This window comes from Paroedura picta, chromosome 6 (genome assembly GCF_049243985.1).
Source record: "Paroedura picta isolate Pp20150507F chromosome 6, Ppicta_v3.0, whole genome shotgun sequence".
NCBI classification, from domain to species: domain Eukaryota; kingdom Metazoa; phylum Chordata; class Lepidosauria; order Squamata; family Gekkonidae; genus Paroedura; species Paroedura picta.
The window spans coordinates 20454184-20471075 of NC_135374.1; the positions used below are offsets into that span (position 1 = coordinate 20454184).

General features: G+C 43.7%; 1 protein-coding gene across 6 annotated transcripts in view; it reads right to left on the reverse strand.

Annotated features, from left to right (window-relative positions):
* Window positions 1-16892, reverse strand: part of ARHGAP20 (Rho GTPase activating protein 20) — a 109985-nt gene that overhangs the window by 76037 nt on the left and 17056 nt on the right. For 5 of the 6 annotated variants that reach the window (XM_077341627.1, XM_077341625.1, XM_077341622.1 and 2 more), the window contains one exon: window positions 10954-11039. In XM_077341627.1, coding sequence (XP_077197742.1) covers window positions 10954-11036 — 83 coding nt within the window. In that variant the 5' untranslated portion in view covers window positions 11037-11039. Of the gene's footprint in view, window positions 1-2451; window positions 2565-10953; window positions 11040-16892 lie in introns of those variants that run through there. The other variant, XM_077341626.1, reaches the window with a different exon arrangement.

Below are 16892 nucleotides of genomic sequence, written 5' to 3' on the forward strand. Positions count from 1 at the left end.
GGAGTATTTGCCAGTCCTCCCAATAAGGGAGAACTAAGGAATTAAAGGATAGCATTTAGGCTTCCTTGAGAGAAACTGATTTCAATACTAAAATAAATATTTTGGATCGAGAAATACAGAAATGAGTTTGGGAATTGAAAGATGTTAAATTTAAGAAATTTCAGAGGGACAAAAAAAAATTATGATGAAAATAAGGCCTAGAATTGGAGATCATCCAAGACAATTGACAACAAGAAATCAGTGTCATTTAACACCATGTTGAATATTAGCTCAGATCTAGATAAAACAACTAAATTGGATGAAACATCTCCTACTTTGCTAGGGAGACCAGCACAAACTAATGACACTCCTAATTCCAGAATTAATGGAAATAAGAATTTTTTAGAACTGAACAGGCCATTGAGGTCAGGCATGAGATACAGGGATCAGCAACCCATATCCAGCAAAGAGATCCAGCATCTTATCCTATATCTATAATGATCAACCAGATGACTCTAGGCAAAAACCTTCTGTTGCCATTGTTCCCTAGCAACTGGTGTTTTGGAATTATATCACCTCTGATCCATTTAGCCATCCTTGCCTAATATGATTTTCTCTATCACTAATACTGTGAGCTTTTAACCAAGATTCAAAAAACTGGTAAATATACCATGGGCAACTATGAACTAATGATAGATTTTGGTGAGTAGCCATGTTGGTCTGAAGAAATTTGGAATCCAGTGGAGTCCATTTTGAGTCCAGTGGCACTAACTTGGTTGGTCTTAAAGGTGCCCTTGGGTTTGTTCTATAAACTAATGAAAACACCAAAGATGTTCTTCTCAAAGTTAACCCCTCCCCCAAAATACAGATTTGGATGAAGCATTGTCTATTAGAGGCTCCAGGAATGGGATACATAAGGCCTCCTAGCAATCCACAATTGATTTAGTTCTGTCTGTTTCCACTCAAAAAGCTTTAATGGTCCACGTGTCTTCAGGAACACCCTGTGCAGTTCTTTAGGGTACATACTGTATCTCTGTGCTAAAACAAAATCGTTTGCATTTGAAGATAAAACACATGATATTTGTTATCTGGGAATACTTCATATCTGGCACAAGACTGGAAAATAACATGTCAAAAATCATTTACTGTGATTTAGACAAGAGTGTGGTTTCCATGAAACGCAGAACTTTAATATTTTTCAACGTGGATGGAACAAAGTTAGGGAAATGCCTTAAAGCCACATCTTCCATTCACTGTCTGCAAATCTAAATTTAGTATTATAAGTGAGAGAATTGTAGTAAATTTATTTATAAAGCCTACTAAAAATTCTTCCTGAAGTATGCCAATATTCTGTTTTGAACAAACAAGAACCATATCTAAGCAACTACATATATTCACCTGTGATCAATACATTTCATTACTGGCATTTTCATGGAAAAATATAAAACCAGCAACTAAAGATAAAAAGCTAAAGAACACAGAAAGTGTACCATCTTCTCTCCAGACAAAGAAAAAAATTTTGGGCAACTAGTGGAGATTTAATTCATTTGTACCCTGCCTTTCTCTTCAATAGGGACCTAAAGCAGCTTACATCACTCCTTTCTCTTCCATTTTATCATCACAATCATTTATCATCACAATAACCCTGTTAGGTCAAGATGAGAGGGTGTGATTGGCCCAAGATTACCCAATGAGCTTCCATAGCATGAGTAGGGATTTGAACCTGCGTCTCCCAGATAGAAACCTGACATTCAACCACTACACCTCGCTGGTTCTCCTGTTCTTCAAGTGATCACCAGTGCCTTCACCCAATTCTGTATTAACCTGCCCAAAGACATTACTGCATTACCTTTGGCTAGCCAGAGTCAGCTTCATTATATGCCTTAATTTTTTGCATTTGGTAGCAAGAACAGACACACACAAAGCTAGAAGTGGAAGAACACAGATAGGGGAAGTTATTATAAAGGCCAGCAGGCCAGGTATAACAAAACACTAGTGTGTTACATTGTACAGATCAGAGGGGGGAATTGATTCAAATAAAATATGGAGCAGGGTAGGTATGGACCGCTCCCGACTGCTGACAAATGATCAAAGCAGGGTGGATCTGTGATCTATTGAGTCCAAGTCAGTTCAGCAACTTCTCACTGAAGTTACCCTCTGAAATTATTCTGTGAAGTACTATGACTTTTGAATCTATTACTGAATATCCAGGGAGCCTGAAATGTTCTCTCGTCATCTCCCGAGAGGTGTCCATTTGTTCTCACTTGCCATTCAGTTTCTAGCCCCCCGGAATGGATTTTTTTTTCACGCACACAAAGGATTCTACCCACCCCAGCCTGTCCTTTCTCAAGAGTCAGACTACATGGTACCCTGTGTGAGCATCACCAAAAACAGGCCTCACAACTGGGTACTTTGACACTTTAAATGTTAAACAAGCACACCATGCTATCATTCCCTTAGCTGTCTGCTCACCTGCGGAGGCAAATACAATCAAAGACCATGGCTACTCTCCATCAATCCATCCCCCTCCTGAAAAGTGACTGGATGCACTCAGGTCTGAAACAGCTGGTTGGCTGTTTTAACCTTTCATGGGGGGGGGCTCATTGTAGTCACTGGTGATGTATATGACAAGAACTTGATTGACAGCCTTCTTGGCCAATCAAGTGCCAGAAGAGGACAATTGCACTGAAACTCTGAAAGTCCAACTCCAAGAGAATGAACTATGGACTTTGTCTCTTTTTAAGAGTCAGTGATCCCTATAGCTGAGTTACAAGGTGAAGATGTCTTCAGTGCATGCTTTACTCTGAGGGAATCCATCACAGGACAGAAGTCAGGCATGGAACAAAGTAGCCATCCCTTTTACAAATCTTCCAAATCATATCTAAGAAATCACTGGACATTTTTTCCTTGGATCAGAATGCAAGGAGTTGCCCTGCTTTGAAAACTATCTGTTCAAAATATTAATGTAAACGGAAAGGAATGACATTATATCAATGGCGTTTTGGCCTCTGTTCAAAGGCTTTGTTGGTTGGTTTTCATGTGAATTCTCATCTCCCTACAATAGCTAGCATTTCAACAGAGAATAATTTTTTATTTAGGCAAATCTCATGTACGCCATGAAAAGTGAGCACTATGAGCTTTCTATGCAACAGAATCCTGGTGACAAGCAGGCAGGTTACAGCCATTTACCATCTTCATAGATGCATCTCTCCCAACATCCCCAGGGCTCCTTTATCAGATACCCATAGTCTTAAAATAAGAGGTCCACAACCTTCTGCTGAACACAAGTAGGTAGATAGCTTGTGACTGCCATTCGCCAAGCAGGTGTCGGGCAAACCTACTCACAGTAATCCATTTTAATGGAAAGCACCAAGAAGATCATCTGGAAGCACATTAAGGCTTCTTGAATCAACGGACAGAAGAGGAGAAAACAGAAGGAAGGGAAAGACTATTTCTAGGTATCTTAGGGCTTTTCTGCACACTTGACATATTCCTGATTTTCTTGGCAGCCGATCCACAAGGCACTTCAACACATCTGCCTTCCCTTTGCATTTTCACAGCTGCGGAGTTGGTTGATTTTATTCCACGCATACCTTAAACAATCAAGATTTTCAAGGTAGTGTTGCTGTCATTGGCAGCGTCACGGCACCTTCCCCTTTTTATTTTTACCACATGCTTATACTGATGTAATGAATGCATGTAGATTCCCCCTTTTTTCTTTTTAAGGTCAGTCTCTGGTCTCTTTCCTTACAGAGATATGCCCTTTCCCTTATATCTTTGTAAAGAAAGGACAGAGATTTACTTTTTTAAAATGAAACTTTGGTATTTAGAAAAGTTGTTTGACCTATCACTTTAACAGTATATGGCTATTTTGGCACCTCTAAAAATATCTCAAAAACAAAATCACTTGCCTTTAAGGTGGGCGGGGGAGAGGAAGTGGTTTGACAAGGATGACACTAAAAAGTGGGCTGGAGGCTGGTGGGAGTGCGTGGGACAAAGGAAACTGACAGAAGTATTACACACAAGGAACAGGATACTCAAATCTGCTTCTAGAAATAGATTGGGGGCAAAAATGATGGCAAAAGAACTGGGGAATGGGGGGGGGGAGAAGCAAAAACAAAAGACACAAAATGCCTGCAGAAATCAGGGGATAAACCAAAGCAACATGGGTCCAGAACCGACCCAATGCCAGCAACCATGTTGAAGTACCAATAATAGCAGAACAAGATTACCAACATTCTTTCACCGATTTAACTTGTCATTCATATTGGAAATGGCTGTGGAAAAGACTGAATCATTAAGGAAGGGAGGATATGTGGTTGCTATCACTGAGGCATTTAAGTCCCCAGGGTCACCGCACACAGTCTTGTGCCAGCAAGGCTTTTTATGCATTTTAGCCTGGTTATAATAAGATACACATTTCAGCTTTCTTGAAATTACCAACCTCAAGCCTTGGGGAATATAATAAGCTTGATGCATCAATCACCTTTCAGGAAAATGCCTCTTACCTTTTCTTATTTTTTTTTTAAATACATATGGTACATATTGGTAGGATGTGCTTTTTTTTTTTTAAATCACAGCCCCAAGCCTAAGCATGTTTCTGTGATATCAGCATCTGAACAATGGGTGTAACAGGGAAACATATTTGATAGGGTAAATATGGTCCTATTAAAAAGGAAGCTAGGGTAGCACAGTGGTAAGAACAGACTAGGTCTGGACCAATTGGAGTTTAACTCCTGACTTAAGGGGCATCCATAAACCAGTCACTAATTCGTAGCCTACAAAATCTCACAGGATTATTATGACCAGTGACATTTTTTAGAGTCAGGTGGGCTCTTATTGTATTCTGAGTATCATGGCTGCCCTTTCCTGCCTCTAGGTGTCAAGCTGTAAATCGTGCATCCTGTAAGATCACAGATGGTGGGAACAAATGGTGCAGGCAGTGGGTTGGGGAGTCTGGCTCTACTATCTGTTCTATATTTTTGTATGTCTTTCACTTTAAAAAGAGGCATCCAATGTAGCTGTTTTTAGTCTCCTTAGTGAACTACTAAGTTGCTAACCAGGACTCTGAGTTTGTCTTGTTGTGAGAATATCCATGGAACATGACACTTCATCAACGTTGCCTGCACCTTGCTGTTATATTGCTCTGCAATCCCATCTCTGTCCAGGGAATGTACAAATGTATTGACAATTTGGCCAGCGGCTCACCAGCAATTTCTGCACTCAAGAAGAGACAGGAACTATCACTTGCCTTCTAGATTTCTTTATTATACACAAACAATCACATCAAGCACATTATTTTAGGGGCTACAGTGCTCAATCTTAGCCGCAGGATACAGATCTGGCTATTTAAGGCACACATCAGAGTCTTAAAGTGTGTATGTGTTTCCTGGTAGGAATATGCACAACCTTACATGCTTGTTAGCTTTATCTCTTCCAGAAATGCTGGCTATTTCTCTGCATGTCGTAGAGGTAGCTATGCTTTTCTTTTCCCCTTTAAACTCTCCTAACGTACCATCTCATCTCTGTCTTTCCTCTTTTGTGAATGCTGGTTTTAATTTCCGTGTATGTGTGCTAGTTTTATTTTTAACATGTTTTTCAAAAGATCCCTTTCATTTTATTTCAAATTGATCTCTATGACAGTTTCTAAGGAAAGGACCCTGGTATATATAGGTGGAGAATCCCATTGTTACCCTCCTCGCAAGCGAAATCCCCCAACTCTGTTCTGATCTGAGTAACAGAACTGCAGACAGGATTACAGTCGAAATTTCCAAAATGCATTAAGACACCTAATCCAAGGGCTGCTAAAATTTCCGCTTGTAGAAGTTAAAACTGGCTTCCTTCAGCATTTAAATCCTGGCACCCATCTTTCAACTGCTTAAAATGAAATTCACTTCCAGTGGCCAAGGGTGGAGCAGCTGACAGTGGAAGGATACAAGAGAACAATAAATGGTACAAAGCTATAAACTTATTGGGTTTTCTAAATATTTTCAGACTAAACTCACTCATTAAGTTTAATAAGTATTGAGATCCATCAGTTGCAGAAGGGGAGACTGTTCATATAAATCCTCTACAGATGCAGCTTAAGGCTGGAAGCGAGTTTTAGATCTATATAGGTCAACAACCAAAAAGATTAAGTATCACCAATAAGATTTTATGTTAGAATGCACTAATAATTGATTTAAGTTTAGATTGGTGCCTTTTTGCAGGGGGGAAATGCTAAGTACAAAGACAGGTTTGAGGCAACATAGGTAAAGATCTGTACAGACCAGAGGTGATGTTAGTCATTGTGGTGTTTTTTTTGTTTGTTTGTTTTTTGCTGTTTATCAGAAGAGGGAGGGTTTTTTACCCTGCTTTTCTACGTTAAGGAGTCTTAAATTGGTTTACGATCGTCTACCCTTCCCTTTCCCTCAACAGACACCCTGTGAGGTAGGTGAGGCTCAGAGAGCTTGGACTGGCCAAAGGTCACCTAGCTGACTGCATGTGGAGGAGCAGGGAATCAAACCCAGTTCTCCAAATTAGAGGTCGCCACTCTTAACCACTACAACCAAGCTGGCTCTCAGAGCAGTTTTCAAGAGTTAAGCACTTACAGAGTACACATAATGGAACCTGCTTGTTTTGCTATCAATGAACAGGAACGGCATCTTATTATGCATAATGAACAGGAATGGCATTTTATTAAGCACAATGTTAAAGTGAAGTGTTAAATTTGAGGAGCCAATATTGTGTGCCTCTGTCATTTTTGCCAACCACCTCCTAGTAGCTGCAAGGAGCTACATGAACAACAGAATGCTTTAGCAGAAATAGTTTCAGAAGATTACTGGGCACTGTGAAGACAGAAAGCACCAGGGTGGGTGGAGGAAATATCAGTTCACCTGAGGCTAGGAGGATGCATCACAGTCTTTGATGATGACCGGGCAGGTAGAAAATGCTGCACAAACATTAGCAGGCTAATCTTATAATCTGGTAATCTTTTTAGAGCAGAGCACAATCTTAGAGAAGGGAGTTCTGTGTCTACCAACCGCTTTCCAGATGAGGAGCCCTGGAGTTCACCATAAGTTTATGGGGCTCCTCAGGGCAAAGTAAATAATGGTAGAGAGGTTTTCCTAGAAAGCACCTTTCCCTCAGCCCTTAGTCACTGGTCCTGCCCTGTAATGTCCAGCCACAGTGGAGTATTGTGTATCCTCGGAAACTTCTCAGCTGATATGAACCTGGCTAGAGTTTGACTGAAATGAATAGACCTATAATATGCCTCAAATAGTTGCATAACGTAGTAATTTTTTGCCTGTTTGTTAGTCAGAGGTCAATGGGAAAAGGTTCCCCAAACCTCGTGAACTTTGAAAATTACTGCTGTAGCAGACACAGATGCCTTAGGGAAGTATAAAGATGAAACCACTTTGGCTGCAAGCCAGCAATCGTTTACTTAAGCAACAGCTCTAGAGATAAGGGAAAATGTAGTGGAGAGATCAAATGGAAAGAAGATTCATCTAGGTGAGCCTGACTCTTCTGATTCTCAATACCTTATGAAGACAAAATACACTTTTATCTGTCATCAGTATATACTAACTAAAAAGGCAATCCATATTGGCGGCAGATATGTGGAGGGAAATCACAAAGTGTAAGAATATTCAAAAAGTGAGCATCCTGTATCAATACAGACAATGGGTTCTTTTGCAAAAGCTGGGTTTTATTTTCAATTTAAGTCACACGAATTTCCCAAAGACAATAAATGGCGATTAAATGCTTGTACTAGCAAGAAGAAGAAGAGTTGGCTCTTATATGCCACTTTTCTCTACCCGAAGGAGTCTCAAAGCAGCTTACAGTCGCCTTCCCTTTCCTCTCCCCACAACAGACACCCTGTGAGGGAGGTGAGGCTGAGAGAGCCCTGATATTACTGAAGAAAAAGAAGAGTTGGTTCTTATATGTCGCTTTTCTCTAACTGAAGGAGTTTCAAAGCGGCTTACAGTCACCTTCCCTTCCTCTCCCCACAACAGACACCCTGTGAGGGAAGTGAGGCTGAGAGAGCTGACAAGACTGCTTTATCAGTGCTGTGTTGAACCCAAGGTCACCGAGCTGGCTGCATGTGGGGGAGCACAGAATCTAACCCGGTTTGCCAGATTAGAAGTCCACACTCCTAACCGCTACACCAACTGGTTCTCCAATAACAGCATGCCATAAACAACTAAATTAAACACAAAGCCATCTCTACAGGTGCTATTTAAATGCCTTCACGTTCACCAACCCTGGTCACTTTAGCAAATGGCTGCAAAAAGCCCTATAATATACTTTGCTTGTTGCTGTTGTTGTTGCTTTTAAACCTTCACTTGTGCTTGCAAAACACATTTGGCCTTGTTCTCTTTCATTAGGAAATTCTAGAACTTTTCAATTTAGAAAAGAGATTACTAAAGGGGGTGGGGGACATGAGAGAGGTTTATAAAATTATCCAAGGAGAATTTTTTCTCCCTCCCTCAAAATGCTAGAACTTGGGGGTATCCAACCAAACTGAAAAGCAGTAGGTTCAGAAGGGACAACAGGAAATACAGAGTGATTAAAATCTGCCAGAGGATGTAGTAACAGCCACAGGAATAAACAGCTTTAAAAGAGGATTAGATAGACTGATGGAGGATAAGTCTGAGTACTGGCCATGGAGACTGAGAGGCACTAAGCCTCTGATTCCCACAGGCAGGAAGCAACATCAGGGGAAGACCTTGGCTTCTATGCCCTGCTGTTGGCCATTCAGAGGAACTAGCTGGCCACTGTGTGAGATAGGGTGCTGGATTAGATGGACTATTGGCCTGATGCAGCAGGGCTTTCCTTAAATGCTAGCAACTGGCTTCACAAGGATGATGTCACATTCAACACTAGCCCCTAGCCTCATCAAGATGGTGTCACATTCAGCAATGGGTTGGGCTCATCAGAAACTACACTCATTTTCTTCATCTTGCAAAAACATCACTTGTTCATTTTTAAGGTGTTTGCTCTGCTCCAACCTATGTTGGAAGCAGCTTTCAATACAGGGGTGGTCTGAGCTATAAGGCAGGGGTAGTCAACCTGTGGTCCTCCAGATGTCCATGGACTACAATTCCCATGAGCCCCTGCTATAAGGCATTTATGGCAACTGCCCAAGCCCACACCACCCTGTAGCCAACTGCTGACCCAGAACTGCTGCCACCACTAAATCTCTGCACTTGCACTGCCTGAAATTCAGATGAGGGAAAAGGGCTCAGCTGCAGGGTGCTGCCCCTCAGCTTCTCTACATCTGCTTTAGGGTAGTGCTCCCCACCTCCCTTCATCAGCTATAGGGTGGTGCCCCTCCCCAACTCCCTACAGCTGATCACCCTCCCCACCTGCTGCCTGAGTGATTATGGGGCCTCATCCTTGAGTTTTTCCCGCTGATCCCGAATCATTAAGATACTACCCCTTCCAAAATTATCTGTAAGGACAATGCTTTAAAATAGCTTCACATAGCAGCAGCAATAAAAAAAAGAATCCTCTCACATCAATACTGCTGCTGCTGTTGTTTGTTACCCACCATTCACGGGACCGCCCCCTACGGAACTCCACAAGGGAGCCTACAGGAGCGCAAAAGCTCATTCCCCACTGCCACCCTCTGTGACCGGTTATAGAGAAAGGAGCGTAACTAAGGGCTATACCCCATATTCCCGTCCCGGCAAGCCTGTGGGCCGACCCACCCTGATCCAGCTGGCACCGGAGGTCATCCAACAAGGCGACCAGCACTGTCTCCACTCCATGGCCAGGGCACAAGCCCAATTAGCATGGATTGAGAGCTGAATTTTCCTCCAAGAATGCCAGGCGATGGTCCACCGTGACCCTCTCAACTACCTTATTCAGAAATGGAAGATGCAAAACTAGGTGGTACCTGGCCAGGTCCCGCAGGTCCGGCAATGTTTTTTTTTTAAGGAAAGGGAAAACCACTACCCCCTTCAACAGCTCAGGAAACTTCCCAGAGGACAAGGAGAGGTTGATAATATCCCTCAGCTGCCCCCTAGAATACCCCAGAATGTAAACCCAAAGATCACAGGGTTACAAATTTAAAAAACAAAAGACTGCGGGAATTTTAAAAACCTACACACAGTTTACAGAACCTAAACGGAGAAGATGCGTTGCAAATCATCCCAAAGACTGGGTGTCACTTCTCAAGAGGCCAATGACTTGACGCAAGCAAAATGGCCGTCCCAGAAGAAAAGGACATCCAAAAGCAGCTAATAAAGTTGACAGATCAATCTATAAACAAGGAAAACTTAGAGGAAGCGTCATTCGTTTTGCAACAAGCAAGTGATGTCTACTAGGGTCGGGCACTTTGGTGCCAGTCTCTCTCGGCGTAGCCAGTGCCACCCTGCAGGGGAGGGGGAGGTGTCAGCGCACCGGCGGACACACACACACACAGGCACGGAGCACCGTGTGTGCGCCCACCAGTGCGTTGACGCCTGCACCTCCCCTCCCGCCCCCATGGCGCGGCACTGGCTGCGCCGGGAGAGACCGGGAGAGACCCCAATGCCCACCCTGCAAAGCAGCTGGAGTTTCCAAAGACTGAACCCCTTCTCTTTGATACAGAGCTCAGCGCTTTCAAAGGACATACAGGCAAAGCCACATGCAGTCGACGACCCACTCCTCTAAAAATAACCGGTTTGCCTCTGTAAATCCACATGTGAGGAATGACTGAATCACACAAGTACAGGTTTTTTTCTTTCATCAGATTGCCCACCAAGCATTATTATGCAAAGCTCTTAAATGTGAAGAACCTAGTTTATGAAGCCGTAGTCATTCGTCTGCTCCACGCATTGATCTACTTTTCAGAGCTCCAGCAAAAGGCCACTGTGTGGGTGGATTGCACCTCTTCCTGAAGATACCATTTAAGCCTCGTGTGGTTAATCCGCTTGTCAAAAACACATTACAATCTGGGATGGGAAACCTGTGAGAAAGTACAGCCAGCAAAAACACATTCCACCTCACCTGGCATTCGGTCTGCTCTTATTCAGCGCTTTGCTGATCACGAGGGATGGGGCAGACTGACGTCTTTGGGCCAAGCTCTTCATTTTCTGATGAGAAACAGAAACAAGATGAAAGGTTAAAAAGGGCCATTTGCTCTTATAGGTGGATGGAAGAAACACATGGGAAGGGGAAAACAAATTGTTTGCATTAGGAGGATTCTAGCAGCATGTGAGCAGAAAGTACTTTTCCAGCTCCCAGGAGTGAAGCCTGAAAGACGTTATGTACTAGGGAAGGAGAAGACTCCAGGCGAGAGAATGCAGGCCCTTGTATGACATGTGCAAGTGTGCTGTTACCACAAGTAGTCTGTGCATCTGTTTTTGTTAACTGGTCCATTTTTGTAACAAGCACCCCTAAAGGTAAAGGTAAAGGTATCCCCTGTGCAAGCACCGAGTCATGTCTGACCCTTGGGGTGACGCCCTCTAGCGTTTTCATGGCAGACTCAATACGGGGTGGTTTGCCAGTGCCTTCCCCAGTCATGACCGTTTACCCCCCAGCAAGCTGGGTACTCATTTTACCGACCTCGGAAGGATGGAAGGCTGAGTCAACCTTGAGCCGGCTGCTGGGATTGAACTCCCAGCCTTATGGGCAAAGCTTTCAGACAGCTGCCTTACCACTCTGCGCCACAAGAGGCTCTTAACAAGCACCCCTATTCCTATCTAAATGACCCTCATGATTATGAATTTTGGTAATGTTATCATCTGTTTTATGACAAACGTTGGGTTGGATCAGCCTTTCTCAACCTTTTTACCATTGAGAAACCCCTGAAACATTCTTCAGGCTTCAAGAAACCCCAGAAGTGGCACCATCATGCAGAATATGGTTGGGAAGCAGAGCTATGTGCACACCCTATGTGCACACCTATGTGCATCCTTCCCTTCCAACTCCCTCCAGGCTCATTATTGCCATTTTGGAAGGGGGCGGGTCAACATGACCATATATGATCCTATCACCTGATAAATGTTTAACAAATTTAAAATATATATTAAGAATTAATTAACTCCCACCCATTCAGGAAACCTTTCCAGGGCTGTCAAGAAAACCCAGGGTTTCATGAAACTCTGGTTGAGAACGCCTGCCATATATGGTCTTATCACCCAATAAACATTTAACACATTTTTAATATATACATTAAAAATGTATTAACTCCCACCCACTTGTACAATTCCTCCAGGGTCATCAAGAAATCCTAGGGTTGGATTCCACCAACCTTTCCATGGACACAAGGGAGGAAGGGCTCCCCTTTTGGACTGCTGAAAAGGCACTGCAAATATCAGTGTCATTGTAACTAGACAGCAAGTAATTTTGAGAACATGCCCATATTGAAAAATTCAGTATCCATTTTTATATGAATCTCAGAAAAATCAGAGCAATCTCAAGATGCTCCTGGTATCCAAGCAGAAAATCCAAACAGTGCTTCCCCCTCCAACCTGCCCTGCCTGATATCAGGCACTTGACAATCTGAAACAATGTGAAGGCATCCAGCGCCACAGTCAACAATAGAATTGTGTGTGCACATTCCCACTAACAGGTAAGGAATTTGAGATGCTTGGTTGTTGAGTTTGCTAGATATGGGGTTCTTTTCCTTCCAAGCCAGTATCTTGTACTCGCTGCCAGAACTGTAATGGCAAACATCAGTTCTCCATCTATTTTTAGAAAAGGTGTACATTCTCACACAGTCATTCCCATGAGAAAGTAGAGACACATTTAAAATCTTACCCTAAAAAATGGATCAAAGCTGAGGTTCAGCATGATATAGAATCACCATGTACCTTTCCCCAGCACTTTAATGTGAATGGAGGAGGAAGTCTGACTCCTGTCCTACATATACATATGCTAGGGTTGACAGGTCATCCGTGGCCACTGGCAGAAGTAGGGTTATCAGATCCAGGTTAGGAAACTCCATGCCAGACTGGGAAAAACAGAGACCTTGGTGGGATACAATACCACAGACCTTGGTGGGATACAATACCCTCCAAAGAATCCATCTTCTCCGGGGGAACTGCACTCTTTAGTCTGGAGATGAGCTGTAATTCCAGGAGACCTCCAGGTCCGACCGAGAAGCTGGCATGCTGTTGCTTTCAACAGATCTTCAAAACACAGTGCATGATTTCAAGTTCCACTTTCTACTGCAGTTTACACGCCAACAAAAATAGTGGCATGAACCCACATTTTTGCACTGGTTTGATACAATCCGATTCCAAGCCCCGCAAGCGGCTTGGACCTGTAGGCGCGAAGAGAGGCACAGAAAGGCCTAGCTGCAGCCACCTTACACATCCATTTCCAGATCGCAGTGACGTGACTATCAGATGCTTTTGTTTTTGCCTTTTAATACTTATTAGGATCGCTGGGCCACAAGCTGATTTTATTTTAATTCAAATCACAAGATAACTTCTCTTCCGTGAGGAGGTTGACGATAATTATAGCTTCGACCCGTATTCCTTTCCCTTAAAGGGAGGTCCTGACTGCTGCTTGAGCCAAGAGTTCAGGCGTTAATACAATCAGCGTGCGCTCGGGCACTTGGCAGGGAGTTCTAGCGCAAAGAATGCAACGTCCTGCTAAGGGCTTGCCTGCTATGGAGACAAAGCAGGCAAGAGCTGGTAGCTACTATCCTTAGGAACCATTTACATTGGCAGCAGAATGCTTGCCCCAGAATGAGTTTTCCCCCAAACATCACACTGAAGGAGACAATGAAAAAAAAAACAACAACAACAGAACAGGGAAGGCGTCTGGAATTCTTAATTAAAATAATCTCAAATTCAGTGACCCAAATACCCAAATCCAACATCAGAAGTGCACTTTTATTGTTTATTCAGTAGGAAAACTGGGAGGGAGGGAGCGGACGCTGAAGGAAGGGCCCACGGCAGAGCAAACGTGGGCTGATTTGTACAGGGGGGCTGGCAAAGGGATTGTTATTAGCACACATTTGCAGTTATATCAATGGCAAGTGCTCGTGGCACAAGAAATGGAGCAACGTGGACACCGGAGCTGCTTTGGCACACGTATTTAGCTCTGCCTCGCCTTCCAAAGTGCAGTTGTCAGTGGGGGTATCCTGCATAACACTGCCCACTTTCTAGGTTTCACGGTGCCCCGCTACATTTCCCTCTCTACACTACAGGAAAGGTTATAGTCAAAATGAGATTCATCATCATGTGGACATGGAAGAAGAAGAAGAATTGGTTCTTATATGCCACTTTTCTCTACCCGAAGGAGTCTCAAAGTGGTTTACAATCACCTTCCATTTCCTGTCCCCACAACAAATACCCTGTGAGGGAGGTGAGGCTGAGAGAGCCCCGATATTACTGCTCAACGAGAATGGCTTCATCAGAGCTGGGGCGAGCCCACGGTCACCCAGCTGGCTGCATGTGGGAGAGCATGGAATCAAACCCAGCTTGCCAGATTAGAAGTTCAGGACCTCATAGCTTTGGCAGTGATAAATAAATGTATATTTAATTGAATCTAGCATATTAAAAAAACAATGCTTAAATTGTACGAGAGCAATCAGAAGATCGTTTTTCTTGGCTTCAAATTATATATGACTTTGCCCAAGCCCCCAAACTACAGCACAATTGCACTGGATACCTGTTTATTGGACTGAACTAGAGATCTTCTGCATCCTTTGGGCACAGAGCTGACTTTTTTTGTTTCTACTGCTTCAGGAAGCACCATAAATATCAATATTGTCCTGTAAATGGCATCAAATGTAAGTAAAGGAATCAAAACAGCAGGTAAGGAGCCAATATAAGCAACGAGATAAAAAAAAAACAAAATCTAGTTGGTTCCACATTAGCCATTTAGTCTAGTAAGTTTTACAGCATTTCCGGCAATTCTCCCTGCTGGGTAGCTCTAGGAATTGCCATCCATCACCGGGAAGAATTTCCTGTAAGCAGATAAGGCCTTATTTCTCTTTTTACATTTTTCTCCTGATGGACTGAATGCCCTTTTCCACAAACTTCCTGCTGGTAGCCAGGAACTGCTTGGGTACCTCTTTCAGGCTTATTTCCAAGTTCTGGTTATGATCTTCAAAGCTCTATACCAGTGGTCCCCAACCCCCGGTCCGGAGACCGGTACCAGTCCGCAGATCAGTCGGTACCAGGCCGCGGATCCTCCTTGTCCTCCTCCCTGGCTGCTGCCTCAGGGGCTTCCCTGCCACTCTGCCACCGGCTCACCTTTGGTGCTCTCCAATGGCTGCCATGGCTTGGGCTCCCCCTCGGCATGGCACTGTGCAGCTGCTGCTGGCAGCGCCCCCAGTGGGCGGTGGGAAGACAGGGGCGCCAGCAGGAAAGCAAGCGGAGCAGGGGCTCAGGCAGCGGCGACGTCCCTCGACAAAAGACTCCCCACCCCCGGGCCTCAGTAACATTGTCAAGCGTTGACCGGTCCTCGATGTTAAAATGGTTGGGGACCACTGCTCTAATCAATCTGCAAACAGGGTATCTGACTATTCCCATATAAACCTTCCCAGCTGCTACAGCTTCTGAAGCCCTACTTCCTGTGACACCAATATTGGAAATAAAGTGGCTAGCATTGTGTGTGCTAAGCTTCCGGTGCCAGCCAAAAATATCAGGCTTCCCACTGATTATTTGTAAATACAACTTTTCATATGCTATTTATATTGCTTTTTAATTATCTGGACGATGTCTCAAGCATCTCTGGGGATAAATAATTTTGATTAATTAATTAATATTGAGCCTTTCCAGGGCTCATTTTCTTTTATAATTTCATCTCATCTTTCTCCTTCCAGCTTTACTACTTCCTGTTCTCTGCCGCAAGAATTCAGTCCTCTGCGGCATTCATGAATCAACTGTAAATTATAAGCCCTTCGCCCTCCCTACTCGGGGGGGGGGGGTTGGATACATTTTTGTTCTTTTTAATCAGCTACAGCTACTGATCATTTTTTAAATTATTGTTATGGCTGTTATTTTGTAATCATGATATCATGATAAGTAAAAAATAGAAGAAATTTTGATTTCTTGCCAAGTAAAAAGCATCACTAAAAGGAACTGGAACAAACAATCAAATTCATGAATGCCAGAACAGAATAAGCCCAGCAGGAAGGAAGAGGAAAAGAACAAGTTAGGCTAAAAATGAAGGAATAAAAGGAAAAAAGTGAGACCACCTTTCTGTCCTCATTAGTGCCGCCAAGGTAGCTAACAGATTAATAGCATGTGGCCGCCACCAACCGAGCCCCTGCTCCACTTGCTTTCCCGCTGGCGCCCCTGACTTCCCGCTGCCCGCTGGGGGGGGCACTGCCAGCAGCAGCTGCGCAGTGCCATGCTGAATGGGAGCCCCAGCCATGGCGGCCACTGGAGAGCACCAAAGGTGAGTGGGCAGCAGAGTAGCAGGTCAGCCCCCGAGGCAGCAGCCGGGGAGGAGGGTGAGGAGGAGCTGCAGCCCGGTATCAACTGATCTACGGACTGGTACCGGTCTCTAGACCAGTGTTTGGGGACCCCTGTGTTAAACAATGTTATGACTTTAAATCTGGCAGTGGTATATCTCTTGCCTATCATCAAGCATAGATGGAAAAAGAACTTTATTAAAAACACTAGAATGCAGAACACCTTTTAAAGAAGGGAGGACTTTTTCCCAGCAAGCTTTTTATCACCAACAAGTCTACTTGACAACATTGCCAAATGACTTTAGAGGGAGTTTTCATTCCGGCCTTTTTGACCACACATACACAAACAAAGCAAGCGGATTAGTACTTGGCAGAGCGCACCCATGCTCCAAGACTTCAGGGCTTTCCCAGCGGGATTTTAAAACTGACACGACTCAGACAGTCCTAAACTCATTCCAAACTGCTACCGGGGATATGTCTCAGTACAAGTGAGCCAACATAAACGTGCCAAGTTCCAATGCCAAAGAAACCCTAGGCAGAGATCTCATGATGGGCAGGAACGTTTGAA